This window comes from Balaenoptera acutorostrata, chromosome 4 (assembly GCF_949987535.1).
Source record: "Balaenoptera acutorostrata chromosome 4, mBalAcu1.1, whole genome shotgun sequence".
NCBI classification, from domain to species: domain Eukaryota; kingdom Metazoa; phylum Chordata; class Mammalia; order Artiodactyla; family Balaenopteridae; genus Balaenoptera; species Balaenoptera acutorostrata.
In genome coordinates this window covers 70,123,139-70,140,708 of record NC_080067.1, presented here as the reverse complement: position 1 = coordinate 70,140,708, position 17,570 = coordinate 70,123,139, and the positions used below count along the sequence as shown (strand labels likewise).

Here is a 17,570-nt window from a genome sequence, read left to right as displayed (position 1 = left end):
TCCCACTCTGGTAACTGTGTCCAGATTTTGCTTTAAGGAAAATACCCCTTCTCTAGCTTAGCCATAATCAATTAAGTCAATAAATATATTCCATCCTCCTGACTCCAGTGATTGGTCAGAGATGATCACGCAATCCAGCCAGAGCCAATGAGATGCAAGGAAATCTCATTCATCATTCACAAAATAGAGTCCTGAATAACACAAGGTTTACCCCTTCATCCCTCTCTAAATCCCACGTATTTCTCCAAAAATGAAAACAAAAGCCATGTGATACAGGTGCTTCTACTTTTAATGCTGAATAACAGTATCTTTACTTGTAGAAAATAATGATATACAAACATTTTAAAAAACAAAGCTTTATAGGTAGAAATAATAATCACCTAAGGAATAGCCATACACATATAAAAGGAAATCATTCAGAATTTAAAACTGGAAGCAAAAAACTAAGTTTTCCATTTATACAGAATGGTATTAGCTCTGCTTTGGCTAAAATCTTTGAAGAGCATCTCTCAAGCTATTGTCTCCTGAGAGGATGTTTACCACCATCAACCATCTGTAATCCACCCCCCTTTTTTTTCCAATTAATTAATTAATTAATTTATGGCTGTGTTGAGTCTTCGTTTCTGTGCGAGCGCTTTCTCTATTTGTGGCGAGCGGGGGCCACTCTTCATCGCGGTGCGCGGGCCTCTCACTATCGCGGCCTCTCTTGTTGCGGAGCACAGGCTCCAGACGCGCAGGCTCAGTAATTGTGGCTCACGGGCCCAGTTGCTCCGCAGCATGTGGGATCTTCCCAGACCAGGGCTCGAACCCGTGTCCCCTGCATTGGCAGGCAGATTCTCAACCACTGCGCCACCAGGGAAGCCCCCCCGCTTTTGTTTTGAGGAATATTTGACAATTTAAAATGTGTATATTTAAGGTGTACACTTTGATGATTTGATACAGATATACATTGTGAAATATTCACCACAATCAAGCTAATTAACATATCTAGCACCTTAAACAGTTATCATTTTCTTTTTTCCTTTCTTTCTTTATAATTCTTAAAGAACAAGAGTAGATTCAGGAAGCCCAGGTCTTCCCAGACCCTGTTGGTGCTCAAAGAAAGAATGGTTTCCAAATTCCTTCATGGGTTTTGCATTGAAGGCTCAAGCTACTTCCTTGAGGGAAAATTCTTTAAGTGTTCTGGAAAGCACAATCATCCCGAACCTCGGTGGAAAAGCTTCAAACTGTCCAGTGGAACAAAGATTGGGTGTTTAAAATCAAGGAGTTCCTAAAATGAAACTGTTTTTTTAGATAGGTATTAGTAATACGGAGAGACTGAAATGGAGTTAACTCTGGGTAGATATGAGGTTCCAGTGTTTGCTCTTCATGAGGCATTTATCAAGGACCTGCAAGGGGACTTGGGGTGAAGGAAGCACAGTCCTTTCTAGGCAGTTGTCCCTGGCCTGTGGGAGGGTGTTTCACAGACCTAGGACTCTTATCCAGGGTAACATGTAGACGGGCATAGGTGTGAGGAAGGCTTGCAGGAAAGAGACATCACGTCAGAGAAGCTTCCCGACCAGGTGGACTTGAGAAACAGGGAAGATGTCAACATGTGGAGATGGAGTCGACTTTCTGGGCCAGAGAGAAGAGCCTGAGGAAAGACACAGAGAAGAGGAAGTACGGAGCAGTGCAGGAGCCGCTGACTAGCCCAGTTGGAAAGGGACGTAGTCATAGAACCACCTTCTCCGAGGGAGCGCTAATGGGGAAAGGCTTAACGCATGGTGAAGGCCAATCCAAAGGCCCTCAGGCAAGCTGGGTGAGAGACCCCTACCAATACCCTCCAAAAGGCCATACACCCCTTAAAACGGGCACTGTATCCTGGAAAAGGCCCTCGGCCCTGGGTTGGATTTCTAACTCTGCCACTAAATGCCTGTGTGACTTTAGGCATTCACTTAACTCTCTCATCCTCAGGACCCCAAGTGTGAAAAGAGGAGAATAGCATCTTTCCTGTGTACTTCACAGGACTGGCATGAACATAAGGAAAATCAGTGGGTACAGAATAGCACTGTCAAATACTTTCTTGTAGTTGGTTATCTTGTCATGTTTGTGAAACTCCCCAGTAAATGTTACCATCCTTCTAGTATTACCACTACGTAATAGATTTTTGAGGTCAAGGGATGTGTCTTCTTCAGGACTGTCTGGGAACACAGTATATGATTTTTTGAAAAGGTACTTGATGAATGAATGAATGAATAATGTTCAGAGTCCTCCAACTAGATAATAAAATCAGTCTCCTAACTACATTGAAGACCTGTGGACTGTTCTTTGACTTCGGGCTGCTTGGCCCAGTTGAGGCTTTGAGTTAGTGGTGCTCATTCAATGTCATGGTAGAGAAGAAAGCCTGTGAAGGTGGAGTCATGGACATTATCTGCATAGACCCCATTGTTCTCTCCATCCCCATACACCTGGAGCCAGACCTGGTCACCCTTCTCCAGATAGAGGAGCACAGAGCCAGAGGCCTGGTCCACGTTCTTGTCCTGGAACTGGTCATAGGTGAAGAGCATGGCCTTGTCCTTCTTGTAGAGGCTGACCTTCACATCCTTCAAGTAAACTGTGATGTGGTAGGAGAAGTAGTACAGCCCGGGAATGTTGCAGTAGAATTTGCCAGTGGTGTCATCATAGTGGTTTTGCTGATTGTAGAAGATCTTGGTAAAGCGAATGGGAATGTTGGGAATGGTGACCCGGGTCTCCAGTCCCACACTGAATGCTGAGCGGTATACATAGGCACTTTCTCCAGGTTCTCCTTTTCTGCCTGGGATTCCTGGAAAGCCTCGGGAACCTTCAACCCCAGTCACTCCAGTTTCACCTGTGTCACCCTTAGGACCAGCAAAACCTAGAGAACGAGAAGACCTTAGCGACCACAAAAACAGAACTCCTGTTTAGGTTGGTTCCAGCATAAATCACCGTCCCTGTGGCCCCCTACCTACAAACTGCTTGACTTACAGAGCAAGGAACCAAGGAGAGCTCCCAAAGGGGACAGCTGTCACTTCCTCCTCCACATCCCCTGCCCCACAGCAGGCTCCCATAAATTCACCTCCAACCTTCTCTCCTATACATCTCCATCACCGATGCTCCACCCTGCCAACACTTTATGTGCCAGCTCAACCAACTACACGTCTGCTTTTCTCTGCCCTCCGTCTAGGCTGCCCTCCCTCCTTTATTCTGTCTACACATCCTTCAAGGCCTCGCTCAAGCCCCACCTCCTCCTGAAAGCCTTCATTGCTAACCCCGGTCTGCATTGAGGGCATTTTCTTTCTATTCCACTGTTTAGGCACTTGTCCATGTTCACTTCAGCATGTTTGGAGTAGACTCTCTTGTAGTAACCTCTAACAGTCCTGTGCACTAGAGCAAGAGTTCTCCAAGAGAAGAACTGTGACCTGCAGGAGGTACCAGGAAGTATGGCTGAATGCCACTGGATGGAATGGGAATTAAAAGGGAAACAGGAATATGAGCAGACTGGGAATGGGATGGATGAGGGCGGGGATGGAAAGAGGATGGGGAAGGTGGTGTGGGTAGAGCTGAGTCAAGGGTACTTGGTTTTAAAGGTACCATATGTGTTTACCTTTGAAAGGCCAATCCAAAATCCACTTCATGTTGCTTATGGGTCACATTAAAAAGTTTTGTTTCTTCCCTGTGTGTAGACCTTAGTTAATTACTATTGCCCTCCTACAGTTCTAGAAGCCCTCTTCTACCCAGGAGAAGTCTGTGACAGAGGAGACTAAAGACCTTATTCTTACCTGGATCTCCTTTCTCACCCTTCTCGCCAGGGGTGCCATCTCTGCCATCACGGCCTGGGGTCCCGTTGTGGCCAGGATGCCCTGGGATGCCCGCCATCCAACCTGCACAGGCCCCCTTGGGCACGGGAAGAAGGACTTCAGGCCCTTCAATGGTTTCCTGGCCATGACTGGGCAGGGCTAGTAGCAGTAGAACAGCTCCCAGAAGCAGCATCCTGAGCCCTGGAACCCAGATCTGTGCTGTCAGACACAGAAGAGTGGACCCCACATGGCTCACCCAGTCAGGACCCGAGCAGGACTCTGGCCAGCTCCGCAGAGTCTGCCTCTGAGACCTGCTCTCTCAATACTCACCTCTTCCAGAGAGACTCTTCTGACTCTTTCAGCCCACCTTGATTTCTCTCTGCCCTGAAATTTGCAGTATTTAGCATTATTCTTCGTGTGTGTGATCTCCTTTCTTCCACCATCGGTGATGGTGAGACAACACTACTCCAATTCCTCATATCTAAGCACAGTACGAGGCACAGGGAAGACTCCAAGAGTCAACTTGTCATGAGCCTATCCCTTGAATTGTCCAAGAATGATGATTCAGATCATCCCATTATTCAACTCTAACCAACTTCCCTCTCTCCGGCTCCTTCCTTTTTCTTCTCTACTTCCCTTTTCCTCATTTTCTATGTCTGTTCCTCCTCCTTTCTTTCCCATTCTCTTTCTTCCTCTCCCCATTCCCTGGGCCACATGTTTGACCATTTGGTATATTATGCACGTGCACACACACATGCTCACATACACACATATACACATGTACACCCATACACACACATGCACAATGCACACACGTGCGCACACACACAGACAACGAGCGACACACTGTCCCAGGAGAATATCCACTGACCGCTGCCTGGGCCACACTTAGCTGCACCTCGTCACATGCCTGATCCCTACGCAGCCTTCAGGACACAGTGGGCTGTCCTCTCTTTTCGGCAGTCTTCCCAGTCCTCCTTCCCCAATCTGGTCTGCTGTTCCTCCTCTGTGCTCCCCCAGTGCCCTCGCTTATCTCTAGCATGGCACGTCTTACACCATACTATAATTCCTGACTTGCTCACCCATTTCAGCCATTAATCTACAAGCGCCATGGGGCAAAGTCTAACCCACTACCAGCACAAAGTAGGAACTAAATAAATAGTTCTGTAGAAAATAAATAAATAAATAAAAGAGCAAGAGAGCCAGAGAGAGAAGGGAAGGAGGAAGGAAAAGAGAAAGGAAGGGGGAACGAGGGAAAGAGGATGGAGTACGTTTAGAATATATATTCTGGGAACCCTAGCAAAAAGCTCAAGGGGCACAGATGGCCAAGGGACTCCCTGTCTCAGAACTGGCCCTCCATATCCCCTCCCGGAAGACAGTCCTTTACATGCAATGGGACTCTGGTCCCCATCCGTCCCTGCCTCTGTTATTAGGTGATCTTAGCCCCCCACCTCTGATTGCCAGGGTGTTAGTCTCCCCACCCCTCTCTCACCAGGGAGTGGAGAGAAAGCACCACAGAGGGGAACAGGGCCTAGGATCCTGGATCACAGGCTTCACTAAGACCCTCTGTGGAGTTTGAAAGGTAGCTAATCCCAAGAACTTGATTCTAAATAAAACATGGTCCATATGTATTTTTTTACCCTAAACACTCACTATTTTTCATCAGTTTGCTTGTCTCATAGATTTCACAAAGCCTCCAGAATTGAGTTTGGCTTCAGGAGACATTTCCTCTGTGAAGGATGGAGAAAAGACCCTGATTAGAAATCTTACCCCAAAGACATACATGGTGCCTGGAATCCCACCCCTATGGCCCATTGCCTGGGGCTCTATAATGCCCCCTCCATGTGACACAACCCACTCACCTTTCATATGTATATGTGAAACTTATCATATATATATGATAAGTTTACATATAAGTTATATATAAACTTATATATGTTTACTGTATTTATATATGTATATGCTCATCGTTCATGCACACACACGTGTGTGTTCATTAAAAATAGTAAGAGAGAGAATTCCCTGGCAGTCCAGTGGTTAACGGACTCTGAGCTTCCACTGCAGGGGGGACGGGTTCAATCCCTGGTCGCAGAATCCCACAAGCCATGAGGCGCAGCCAAGAAAGAAAAATAGTAAGATAAATACTTTGAAAACTACAGAAAACAAAACAATCCCCACTCCCAAGAATCCATCTGTTTATTTTTAAACATAGTGGAAATAATACTTTACATAGAAATTTTATTCCCCAATTTTTGCCTCGCAATCTTCTAATTTTTATAATCGTCATTTTAAAAGCGTGTGGGGGGCTTCCCTGGTGGCGCAGTGGTTGAGAATCTGCCTGCCAATGCAGGGGACACGGGTTCGAGCCCTGGTCTGGGAAGATCCCACATGCTGCGGAGCAACTAGGCCCGTGAGCCACAACTACTGAGCCTGCGCGTTTGGAGCCTGTGCTCCGCAACAAGAGAGGCCGCGACAGTGAGAGGCCCGCACACCGCGATGAAGAGTGGTCCCCACTCGCCGCAACTAGAGAAAGCCCTCGCACAGAAACGAAGACCCAACACAGCCAAAAATAAATAAATTAATTAATTTAAAAAAAAAGTGTGTGTGCGCTAGTCCATCAAGTGGATATAGCCAAGATATATGTCAACTTTCCCATTCTATTGAACTTTGAACATATTTTCATTTTAAAACATTTTAAATCTGTAACAAACATCCTTAGGCACATAGTTTATCCTCAAATTATTGTTCTGCTATGACATATTCCCAGAAGTAAAATTTCTGGACCAAAAGGTATGAAAATTTTTAAGGCTCATGATGGATATTCCCAAATTACAGTTTGTCATGCTGTTCCCTGGTAGTACGTCAGTGTGTATATAAAGAGCCTGTCTTAGCTACCCTCACCAGCTTTGGATATAATGATTACAAACGTTTTTGTTGTTCTTAGTTTAGTGAGCATTTGATCATTAGTGAGTTGTACATTTTATTAAAGGCCTATTTCCTAATTTAATTTCTTCATTTTTGATATCTCTGTTAGTGTTCTTTATCAGTTAATTTATTAGGGACACAACGTGCTTTTTGAATTAATTTGTGTGAGTTCTTTATGCCAACATTTTGTCATATGTGCTATGACTATTAACTCTAGTGTAAAGATTATTCTTTTGTCTTGCTTATCCTGATTTTTAGGTGACAGAAGTTTTAGTTTTTATGTAGCCAACTCTGTTGGTTTTTTTTTTTTTTTTTTTTTTGCTTTTAAGTGTTAAACAGTCCTTCTCCATACTAGAGTTTAGTGAGTACTTTATTTTCTTCTATTGTTTGGTGTATTTTAAATTTTACTCTTTAATCCATCTCTGATATTTTGTGTTGGTGTAAGCTGTGATCTAAGACACTCAAATGATTTCTTCCTATTTGAAAACTGTTTAAAAGACATTTAATTAAATTAACCTTTTTTCTCTCTGTTGGTCTGATGCATCATTTATCAAATATCAAGTTCTAATATCATCTTATAAGTAGAGTGAGAATTGAGAATAAGACCAGCAGACAGAGAGGAGAGACAGGCAACACAACTGAGACAGGTGCCGATAGCGATAGATGCTGCCCCCTGGTGGCCATGAGTCCTTAGTCAAGGTTCTCTTTTACCATTAACATGTACCTTTGTCCCCCTCTACTGGAATTGGAGGTCTCAAGGGGTGTTCTCAATAACAGCCGGAAATAAAATGAAAATGAGAGATAGTTTAAGCTTGGCTTGTCCCAAGATGAGAAGAAAGAGGGGAGTTAGACGAGAAGTCAAGGAGAAAAGACCAGCCAAGCCCCTTTTGTGTTTAAGGAGAATACTTGTTCTGAGATTTTCAAGACTTTATATATCATTCAACCTTCCCACAATTTGTCACCTCCTTTGCTAACCCCACCTCTGTGGGGTTAGCAGTAAAACTCCTAAGAAGACCACCGAGAGGCTCTGTGCTTGCTTTTTCCAGAAATGAGGAGGGTTATGCTCTTTTCCACAGGGAAACAGAAGGGGAGAATCCAGAATATGAGAACCAGTGAAGGCAGCTACAGAGGGCCTCAAAGAAGGGTGACTGGGGGCTTCCTCCAAACCATTAGAAGGAGTGAAAAGTCAGGTCTCTAGAGTTCTCTGGTTCCTCCTCCTCTTTTAAAAATCAAGATTCTATTTTCCTGGGCTTCCTTGGTGGTGCAGTGGTTAAGAATCCGCCTGCCAGTGCAGGGGACATGGGTTCTAGCCCTGGTTCGGGAAGATACCACATACCGCGGAGCAATTAAGCCCATGCACCACAACTACTGAGCCTGCGCTCTGGAGCCTGTGCGCCGCAACAAGGGAAGCCACCGCAATGAGAAGCCTGCGCACCACGACGAAGAGTAGCCCCCACTCGCCGCAACTAGAGATAGCCCGTGCGCAGCAATGAAGACCCAACACAGCCAAAAATAAATAAAATAAAATAAATAAATTTGAAAAAAAGCGATTCTATTTTCCCAGCCCAAGGGAAGGCATTCTGTGCTCAACACTACAGTGTTACAGACAGATCTCTCCATTCATAGGGGCAACCATAGGGGTTTCATGACAGTAACATGAGGTGACAGTAATGGAAGGAGGGATTGGGGGCAGATGGGCACACAATCCTAGGATGTTTCTGATGCTAAGAAGCGATTTTGATTGAAGAAGAAGGTTGTTGTCTAACCAAGTTCTGGATGGAAAAATTAGCAATTGATAATAATTGAAGGTCAGTGCAGAGATGCCGAATTTTCAAATAATTTATTCCAAAATTATCTGTGCTCTCTGTTTAGATATAGCAATTATTACATTTTGGTTTTGAAAGAACTCTCTTTCTAAAGGGGAAAACATTATTAAGTAAAACTGTAATCTAGAACTATATTCTAAGACTCAATCGTGCCTATAAAGAAACAATTTACATGGGTCATGAAGCTAATCCCAAGTACCACCTATAATTCCTTGTCTTTGTAGAATGCCATTTGTAGAGTCCTCACCTCACTTAATATCCCACCTAATTCTCACAATTTTGAGGGACAGGTTGAGGTAGAATACAGAGCACAGGTTCTATGACCTCAGTGGTTGGGTGAAAGTAATTTGTTCTTCCTTGTAACATGTTTCAGTCATATGTTTGTTGGAGGATTAAAATGCACAATCCACGTAAAATACTTAAAACAGTGCCAGGCATGTGTCAGCGCTCAATAAATGTCATCTATTGTATGACTGTACTCATTCTAGAGATGAGAAAAGTGGGTTTCAGGGTGGTTAAGTGACTTGTCCAAGATCCCAGAGCTAAATGTAGAGGAGCTGGAAATCAAATTCCGGTTTTCTGAAACCCAACAATGGACCCTTAGGCATATCCCTAAAAAGGAAAGCAGCATCAAGGTCACACATCTGCCTCTTAATATTCCACTCCATAGGATGGGGGATAGAAGAGAAAATAATGTGAAGAAACCTCCAGACTATGATGCAGTGACCTGGCTTCTAGTCTGGGCTCCACCAGTAACTTACTGGGTGACTTACCTGTCCCCACCCACTTTCCAGACCTCATGCTCTTTGCAGGCAAAGGTGATTATTTCTTTTTTTTAACTTTTTTTTTTTTTTTTTGGCGGCACCACACGCAGCTTGCGGGATATTAGTTCCCCGACCAGGGATCGAACCCATGCCCCCTTGCAGTGGAAGCGCAGAGTCCTAACCACTGGACCACTGGGGAATTCCCCAAAGGTGATTATTAATGAATTTATTCTTAGCCTATTTCATAATATTGTTGTGAGAACCAGTAGACTAAAATTATGAAGAAGTATTTTTAAAACTTATGAAGTGTTCCACACATATAAGTGAAGAGAAGCAAGCAAATATTTATGGACGACTTGCTGTGGACCCCACTGTACACTCGCCACCCCTTTAATCTCATTTAACCTCCACAGCTCCCGGGGGTTAGGACTCAGTTCCCACAAGAGAAATCCGAGGACCAAAGAGGTTTAGTAATTTCTGCTCAAGGATCACAAGTAAAAGAGTGCAGATGTGAAATTTGAAATCCAAAACCTGAGTTCTTTCTACTGTACTAACTTTCATGGTGCATTGTGTACAGCCATGGCTCTGCTTGCTTTCAAAATAATGCAAGGGGATGACCATGATGCTCTCTGTATCCTAAAGGGCCATATTACAATCTCTCATTCTCATTTGTTAAGTGTATGAGAAATTCCACTTTGACCTGCTGGAATTACAGTAACAACAGCAGAATCTTGTGAAATGCAAGGATGGGGTCTCCTTTGGGACAGGCAGGAGACAGAGTGGGATGGGGGAAAGAGGTCACCAAACCCGGTGCCAATTCCTCCAGCAGGAAAGGACATTAAAGCATAGATCACAGAGTCCCAGAGAGCTGAGAGGTACCCCAGAAATCATTTCACCCCTGCCCTGCTTTTACAAATGGGAAGCTAAGGGAGAGGAAAGGGGTGCATTTATTGGATCCTCATAGAAACCAGCTCTCACACTAGGAGCTTTTACACAATACTTATGCTATTTGTTATTTATTTTAATCTTTACAAGAACTCCATGAAACAAGGAAAATAGCCCCCACCGTAGAAATGGGGAAACTGAGAGATTAAGGAGAACATCCGTGAGAGATTCCCATCACATTACACTGCCTCGAAAAAGGCTTCTCAGGCTCAGCTTCATAATCTGCTAGATGAGATCACGAGGAACATGAGAACACTTTGAAATTGGTAAGGGTTCTTTGCAGTATAAATTGCATCAGGCAGTTTCAAACTGTATTTTGTTTAATCCTCCTCATAGCCCTGCTTTCGACTCCACTCTCTAGAAGAATCTGAGACTCAAAGAGACCAAGATGCTGGCTTAAGATCATGAAACTCTTGGGTTGAATTAAATGAAATTGCCGTTTTTAAAGGTCAAAAATGGTAGAATATTGGCAATTTCACATGGTGCAACCTAATGATAAATGACAGAACCAGGAATCAGCTATGCTCTGCCTGGCTCCCAGGAGGATGACATGAAAGCTTTTATTCAGCTTCCTCGTGCCCAACACACACACACAAACACACACACACACACACACTCACACTCACACACACACTCACACTCACACACACACTCACACACTGTACCCCTCTCTCTCACACACATTTTTGGCATCAGTCTCTCTCCACTTGAAGGAATTCCTGACTGAAAGCTTCTAGGCTCCAAAGCTTCTACCTCCTGACCTCAGCACAGTGTCTGGGGCCACAGGTCCCCAGCTTGACAAGGAGTAGGAGGCAAGTCTGTCCCCACAGCCACCTTTGAAAGAACAAGAAGCAAGTCCTGTGGCCCTCTTTACAACTCCTCAAGAATGAAAGGAGGGAGGCAACAAGGACAGCCAATTAAGCTGCAGGCTCCCTTCCCACTGCTCAGCTTCAGGAACAAAGCTGACACCCTCGTGCTCCTTTGGGCATATTCTGCCAGCATCAAGGCCTCCCTGTTTCCAACCTTGTCAGGAGGAGGTGGCCTTACCTTCAGTGGCAGGAGTCACCAGGAGTGAGGTAGCTGCACCCCTCGTAAGGCTTGATCTGAAAACCAGAACCTCCCCAGACCAGGGACCCACATCCTCAGACAAGGGCTGGCCTGACCTCTAAAATCCCTGCCACTCCGGCCTCTGCAGCTATGGCTGGAAACAACCAGGAGGCCTCACGTGCAGTATATGCCAGGCCCCTTGCTCACTTTACCTCATTTGCACTTCTCAATCATCCTGTGAGATATCCCCACAGTGGTGTAGATATTCCCATATTTACAGATACCCCCAAATCTACAGATACCGACCATGCCTCACCCATCTTTGTACCTCACGAACACTACCCAGTGTCTGGCCCGTGGAATCTGCTCAATAAATATTGCTGAGTAGAAGCCAGTGTTGGAGTTGGATTCCAAACCCAGTCTGAGATCAGAGCTCAGGCTTTCCCCAAGCTGCCTCTCCACGTGCTTCTTTCTCCGCCCTACCTGGTCAAGCTAAGCGATTTGTCCCCTTCTCCTCTTATCTAATTGGACTTTATCACTGGACCATCCCTCCAACTTCACTGACCCCAAACTTCTCTTTGGTTAGCCATCTTACCACAGAGTGAATTGGGCAAAATTCAGGATGGTCCCAGGCATTTGGACCAGAAGGAACAGTCCCTTTTCTCTTGGAGCCGTGGGAGAATCGAGGAAGAAGCCCAAAGCCTGTCTGCATCCGCCAGTGCTGCCCTGGCCAGGGTTTGGCCTGTATCCCTCCCTACCCTGCTAACAGGACAGTGTGGGCACACCGCAGCCAGGGGCTCCACGGCACGGCAGGCACTTCGCCTCCAGCCTAGAACTTGAATCGATTGTCCTTACCCTCAGGTGTGGAATCAGAGCCACAGACTTCAGTCAGGATGGAAGTGAGGAGGAGATGGGCCAGTCTCAGCAGCCTGGTACTCATGGGGGCAGGCGGTCCCCACCTCACAGCTCTCTTTTCCTATTGGCCAGCATGGCGAGGGTCAGAGACCAATGGGCAGGCATGTGCCCCTGGCAACTGCCTCAGGCCCACCCTGGGGAAGTGGTGCAACCAGCTTGGGCTTGGGAAGCCAAGTGGAGCTTCAGTCACCACACTCTTGTCTCCAGGCTTTAGCTCTTATTTTTGCCTCTTACAACGGTGACAGAAGACGGGGCCAAGGGTCAAGACCAGAAGCAGGAAAACAAGATATTTCCTTATGTAAAATGAATTACCCCATGGTCCAGGAGACCTCCGTCTTCCCGGAGATTTGCCCTAATAAGTCCGGGGCACCAATTACCACCATCACCTCCTGCTCACTCCGCACGATAGGGAACTGCAGTATAACAAGAAACATGACACATCCTCGGCTCTCTGGCCTGAACCCCACACTGGGGAAAGACTTTGCATGCTAATTTTGAGAAATGAGGTGAGGGGACGTTTCTGGGCTGGTGTAGGGCAGATTAAGACCGTTAAAGGCCTTGAATCCCAAATGATTTTGAAGTCCCCACCTGTATGTGATTCAAATTCAGAATATCAGAAAACATATTAACTAGGAGAGAATACCATCTTTCAAGGATTTTGTGGTTTCAAAATTCTGGCTTAAGTTTTTGAAAACTAACTTTTTATGCATGTGTGAGTCATTTTGCCAGCACCTTAAACGTGTGCCTAATGCACCTACTGGTGAACACTGCTCCAGGCTAGGAGTGGCCTGGAGCGGCTGTAACCCACAGAGGTGTTCCTAGAAGGCTTAGGCTAAAAGTGGCAATGCTCATTACCTTGGACTTTTTCTTGGCAAACCCACCTTTTGTTTTTGAAGGGCAGGATCAGGGCCAGTTCCTGCTAGCCACGAATTCTGATGCATTAAATCATGACCCCAGCAAGGGCTCAGGATCCCAGCAATAACTTCTGCAAGACATACAGAAACAGAATGTTCTCAGGCAGAGCCTGGGCAAGTATCTACCTGGCCCTAAATACCACCTCTCCTGGACACAAAGAGCCTAAAAGCCCACCAGCAAAGTAAAGCAAAAATCTGATCTAAGGCTTAGCCTCTTACTAATATGCAAATATTTCTAGAGAAGTTACATTAGGCCTTTGAGATTGGAGTCATGAGTCTCTTCCCAAGGGCCCACTGACTTAGGTAAGGGGCTTATGAAAATGAGGTTCTGGTTTACTAAATAGGTTGGACCAAGGAGAAAACACAGAGAAACTACAGCAACCCTCAATTACTTTGGTATTTTATTTTTATTGTGGCATCTTTTATTGATTTTGGGTTTGTGTTACTGTCTCTCCTTACTAGAATGTAAACTTCATGAGAGCAGGTGCCTTGCCTGTTCAATGCTTTATCCCCAAGCCCTTAGAATAAGATCTGGTATAAGGTGGGCAATGATCATTGCTGAATCAAAAATAAGGGAGTGATCATATTTAATCTTCCCCTTGGAGATAGCTCTGACTGTCTCCCAGTTTACAGATCAAGTGTCTTCAGTTCAGTGAGGTTAAGTGATTTGTCCAAGGCACAGATCCAAGATTTGAACCCAGTCTGTCTGGCTATAAAACCTGTTTGCTTTCTAGTACCTTACGTCTCTCACCCCTCCTGATGGACTATAATACCCTAAGATTCATGCATGTACTTCAGGGTAGCTTTGGGGTTGGCATAAAAAGTAGTTTCTTCCAATCTTATGGGAATACAGCTGGTTACAGCAGGCTTTAACTATTGCACAAGGTGGAATGACTTTAGCTCCAAAATCACACGAAGACTGTGCTGGTCTGACCGTCTGCCAGTGACACTGTGAAAGCCTGTCATTTAGAGGCCTCAGGGAAATCTGCCATTCACCACAAAGGTCATCATGTGGAAAGAAGCAATTCTGTGGCATACTGGTTTAGAGACAGCAACTGAAAAACATTCAGCCAGAGATGTCTTGAGGCTAGATTTACTTCCAGGGATACAACTGTTGCTATCTAAAATAAAATAATCAAATAAACGTCATCATTTCCTCCAGGGTATCATGGCTACTGTCAATCCCCTGTCAGCATGGGAACTGGGATATTGAAACAGCAGGTCACATGATTTCCTTCCTGTAAATATGTTCAAGTATTGCCATATATTTCTGCTTTATCGTGATTTTTCAAAAAAAATCTTAATTGAAATAACTAAGTATAATCCATGTGTTTTGAAAAATAATCTAGAAGATTAGAGCAAGACATAGAGGAAACACACCCTGCAGCCTTCCTTCCACTCCATCCCCAAATTCCTAGAAACGGCAAAAAAAATGTTTTAATTCCTTTATCTCTTCCAAAGACTCGACTACAATTGCACTTTATCTAAGGCAACCTCAGATACAAATATAAGAATCGGTTTTGTCACTCATTCTTTGGACTAACAGCAATCCACTTCCACTGGCAAGGAGGCCAGTTCAGATAAGCAACCCTAGATTCATATCTTTGAGAGCCCGTATCCTTCGACCACTCCTCATACCAAAATACTGTATTAGTCAAAGAATTTCCCACAATCATTTTGGAAAGGCTGGAGAAACAAAGAGATGGAGATGGTGTTGCTCAGAAATCAGGAAGTGGTTACTGCCCCTGGGCTCTAGCCTAAAAGCCTGCACTCACTGCCCTGAAAAGAAGCCGGGCTACTGACACTGCCAGGGGCACTGCCTGAAACACAATAGCTTCTCCCATCGTCCCCCTTCAATCTTGCACCATTGTCTCCCTTTTGCAGAAGCTAACTGGAACTTATCCAGTAAGGGAGTCTAGGATATGTCATTTCAGACACCAGCTTCAGGAGTACAAAGGGGATTATAGAAAAGTGGATATAGGGCTAAGTATCAATAGACATGATCAGACATAGGACACAACTTTAATAAATAGAAGAATTCACACCCAAGGAAGCAAAGCTAACAGAAAAAAATAGAAAAAGGGGGGATGGGAGCAAAACTTTAAAATAAGTATAATTATTACATTTAGAGAGATGACAGGAAAGAACATATGTGAAAATAATTAATGCATATTCTGCCACAGTAGGAGATGAAAATAATTTTCTCTTCTTTAAGTCATCAAGTTTGTGGTGATTTGTTATGGCAGCCCTAGGAAACTAACGTGGGGAATTAGAGCTAGGCAAAGAGTTCTTACACACGGCATCAAAGGCATGATCTATTAAAGAAAAAGCACGGTAAATAAGACTTCATCAAAATTAAAACTGTTGCTCTATGAAAGACCCTGTTTAGAGCTACAGACTGGGAGAAAATATTTGCAAACCATACATCTGACAAAGGATTTGTATTTAGATTATATAACAAACTCTCAAAACTAAACAGTAAAACAAAGAACAACAAACCCAAGTAGAAAGTGGGCAACAGGGCTTCCCTGGTGGCGCAGTGGTTGAGAATCTGCCTGCCAATGCAGGGGACGCGGGTTCGAGCCCTGGTCTGGGAAGATCCCACATGCCGCGGAGCAACTCGGCCCGTGAGCCACAATTACTGAGCCTGCGCGTCTGGAGCCTGTGCTCTGCAACAAGAGAGGCCGCGATGGTGAGAGGCCCGCGCACCGCGATGAAGAGTGGCCCCCGCGCTGCGATGAAGAGTGGCCCCTGCTTGCCACAACTAGAGAAAGCCCTCGCACAGAAACGAAGACCCAACACAGCCATACATACATACATACATACATACATACATAAAAAGAATGTAAGCAGACAAGAATAGCATTAAAAAAATAAAAAATTTAAAAAAAAATTAAAAAACAGAAAGTGGGTAACAGACATGAAAGATATTTCATGAAATAGGATATATGGATGGCAAATAAACACATGAAAAAACGTTCAACATTAGCCATTACAGAAATGTAAATTAAAACCACAGTGAGATATCACTACACATCTACTAGAATGGCTAAAATTAAAAACAGTAGGAAATACTAATATAATGGTGGATACACGTCATTATACATTTGTCAAAACCCATAGAATGTACAACACCAAGGGTGAACCCTAATATAAACTATGGACTTTGGATGATTTTTTTAAAGGTGGGGAAAATAGCACAAAATTTTTTAAAAATCAAAAAAATAGTGAGAATACTAAATTTGGAAGAGACAATGAAAATGGATCACTCATAATTTGCCAGTAGAAATGGAAAATGGTACAGCTACTCTGGAAAATAGTTTGGCAGTTTCTTAAAAAATTAAGCAGCAGTCACACTCCTGAACATTTATCCCAAAGAAATGAAAACTATGTCCAAACAAAAGCCTATACATAAAAACCTGAATATTCATGTACATATATACCTTTGCTCATTTGTGTGAGTAAATATTAAGGGTAAATTTCTAGAAGTGGAATTGTAGGATCAAGAGGTATGCACATCTTAAATTTTGATAGTTGTTGTAAATTGACTTTCAAAAATTCAACAATAATTTATAGTGCTCCAAAAATGGTATGAGAGTACCTGTTTCCCTATACCCTCACCAATATTGGATACTGTCAAATATTTAAATATTTGGCTTTCTAATAGATTTTTTAAAGTTATGTCTGATTACGTGTGAGGAGGATATCTTTTCAAATATTTATTGGTTATTTGTATTTATGTTCCTGTGAATTGTGTGCTTATTTCTATTTGTCTATTTTTCCTACTTAGTCATTTTTATTAATTTTTAAAGTTCTTTGTATATCAAGTAAATTAATCCTTTTGAAATTTTATTTAGCTCTTGCCTTTTAAAAAATGTTTTATACAAAAATTTTTGCTTCCTTTTTGGTTAGCCTAATTTGTTAACATTTTCCTTTTGGCCTCTAGATTTTTCTGTGTTGCCTGAAAGATTCCTCCCATTTTAAAGGTATTCTTTAAAATATGTTTTCTTCTAGAATGTTCATGATTTCTTTTCCTTTTAATTCGCTATTTGACCAATCTGTAATTATTTTGTCAAAAGGACAAAGACCACCTATAGAGTTAATCCAGGGCTGTTTATTCAAATTTTACTATTGTTAAGGGGGTCACTACCATCACTTTCATTCCAGTAGAGATTGGAAGGGGGTTGAAAGGAGAGTGAATTTTATAGACTGAAAGGAGGAAGTCCTAAGACAGTCTTTGGTGAGTGTTCTTTTAGGATGGGATTTTCTAATTCTAGCAGGGTGGGATTTTTTGAAAGTGTGGGAAGCTTTCTGATTGGCTTTCAAGTACATTTGGCAGTCTTCAGTTGGTCCACTATCTACCTGTACATAAGTGGGGGCTTTCCAGGCTGGGTAGGGTCATATGGGTTATTCTGCTTCACCTGAAAGAAAATCTGG

The 17,570-nt window shown here is 43.6% G+C and overlaps 1 protein-coding gene across 1 annotated transcript; it reads right to left on the bottom strand.

The window, feature by feature from the left end:
- Positions 1-292: 292 nt before the first annotated feature.
- On the bottom strand, positions 293-4,168 carry ADIPOQ (adiponectin, C1Q and collagen domain containing). Its single transcript, XM_007195243.2, has 3 exons — positions 4,128-4,168; positions 3,780-3,998; positions 293-2,875 (listed from the first exon to the last, which is right to left on the bottom strand). The coding sequence occupies exons 2-3, from the start codon at positions 3,988-3,990 to the stop codon at positions 2,355-2,357; spliced, it is 732 nt and encodes a 243-aa protein (XP_007195305.1). The 5' UTR covers positions 3,991-3,998; positions 4,128-4,168; the 3' UTR covers positions 293-2,354.
- Between the last annotated feature and the right edge of the window lie 13,402 nt (positions 4,169-17,570).

What these genes read in the sequence shown, in the direction of transcription:
- ADIPOQ (XM_007195243.2), bottom strand. Translation starts at nt 3,990, where the DNA reads ATGCTGCTTCTGGGAGCTGTTCTACTGCTACTAGCCCTGCCCAGTCAT. An exon ending in GGGTGAGAAAGGAGATCCAG is followed by an intron (nt 2,876 to 3,779) that starts GTAAGAATAAGG and finishes CTCGTTCTCTAG; the next exon opens with GTTTTGCTGGTCCTAAGGGT.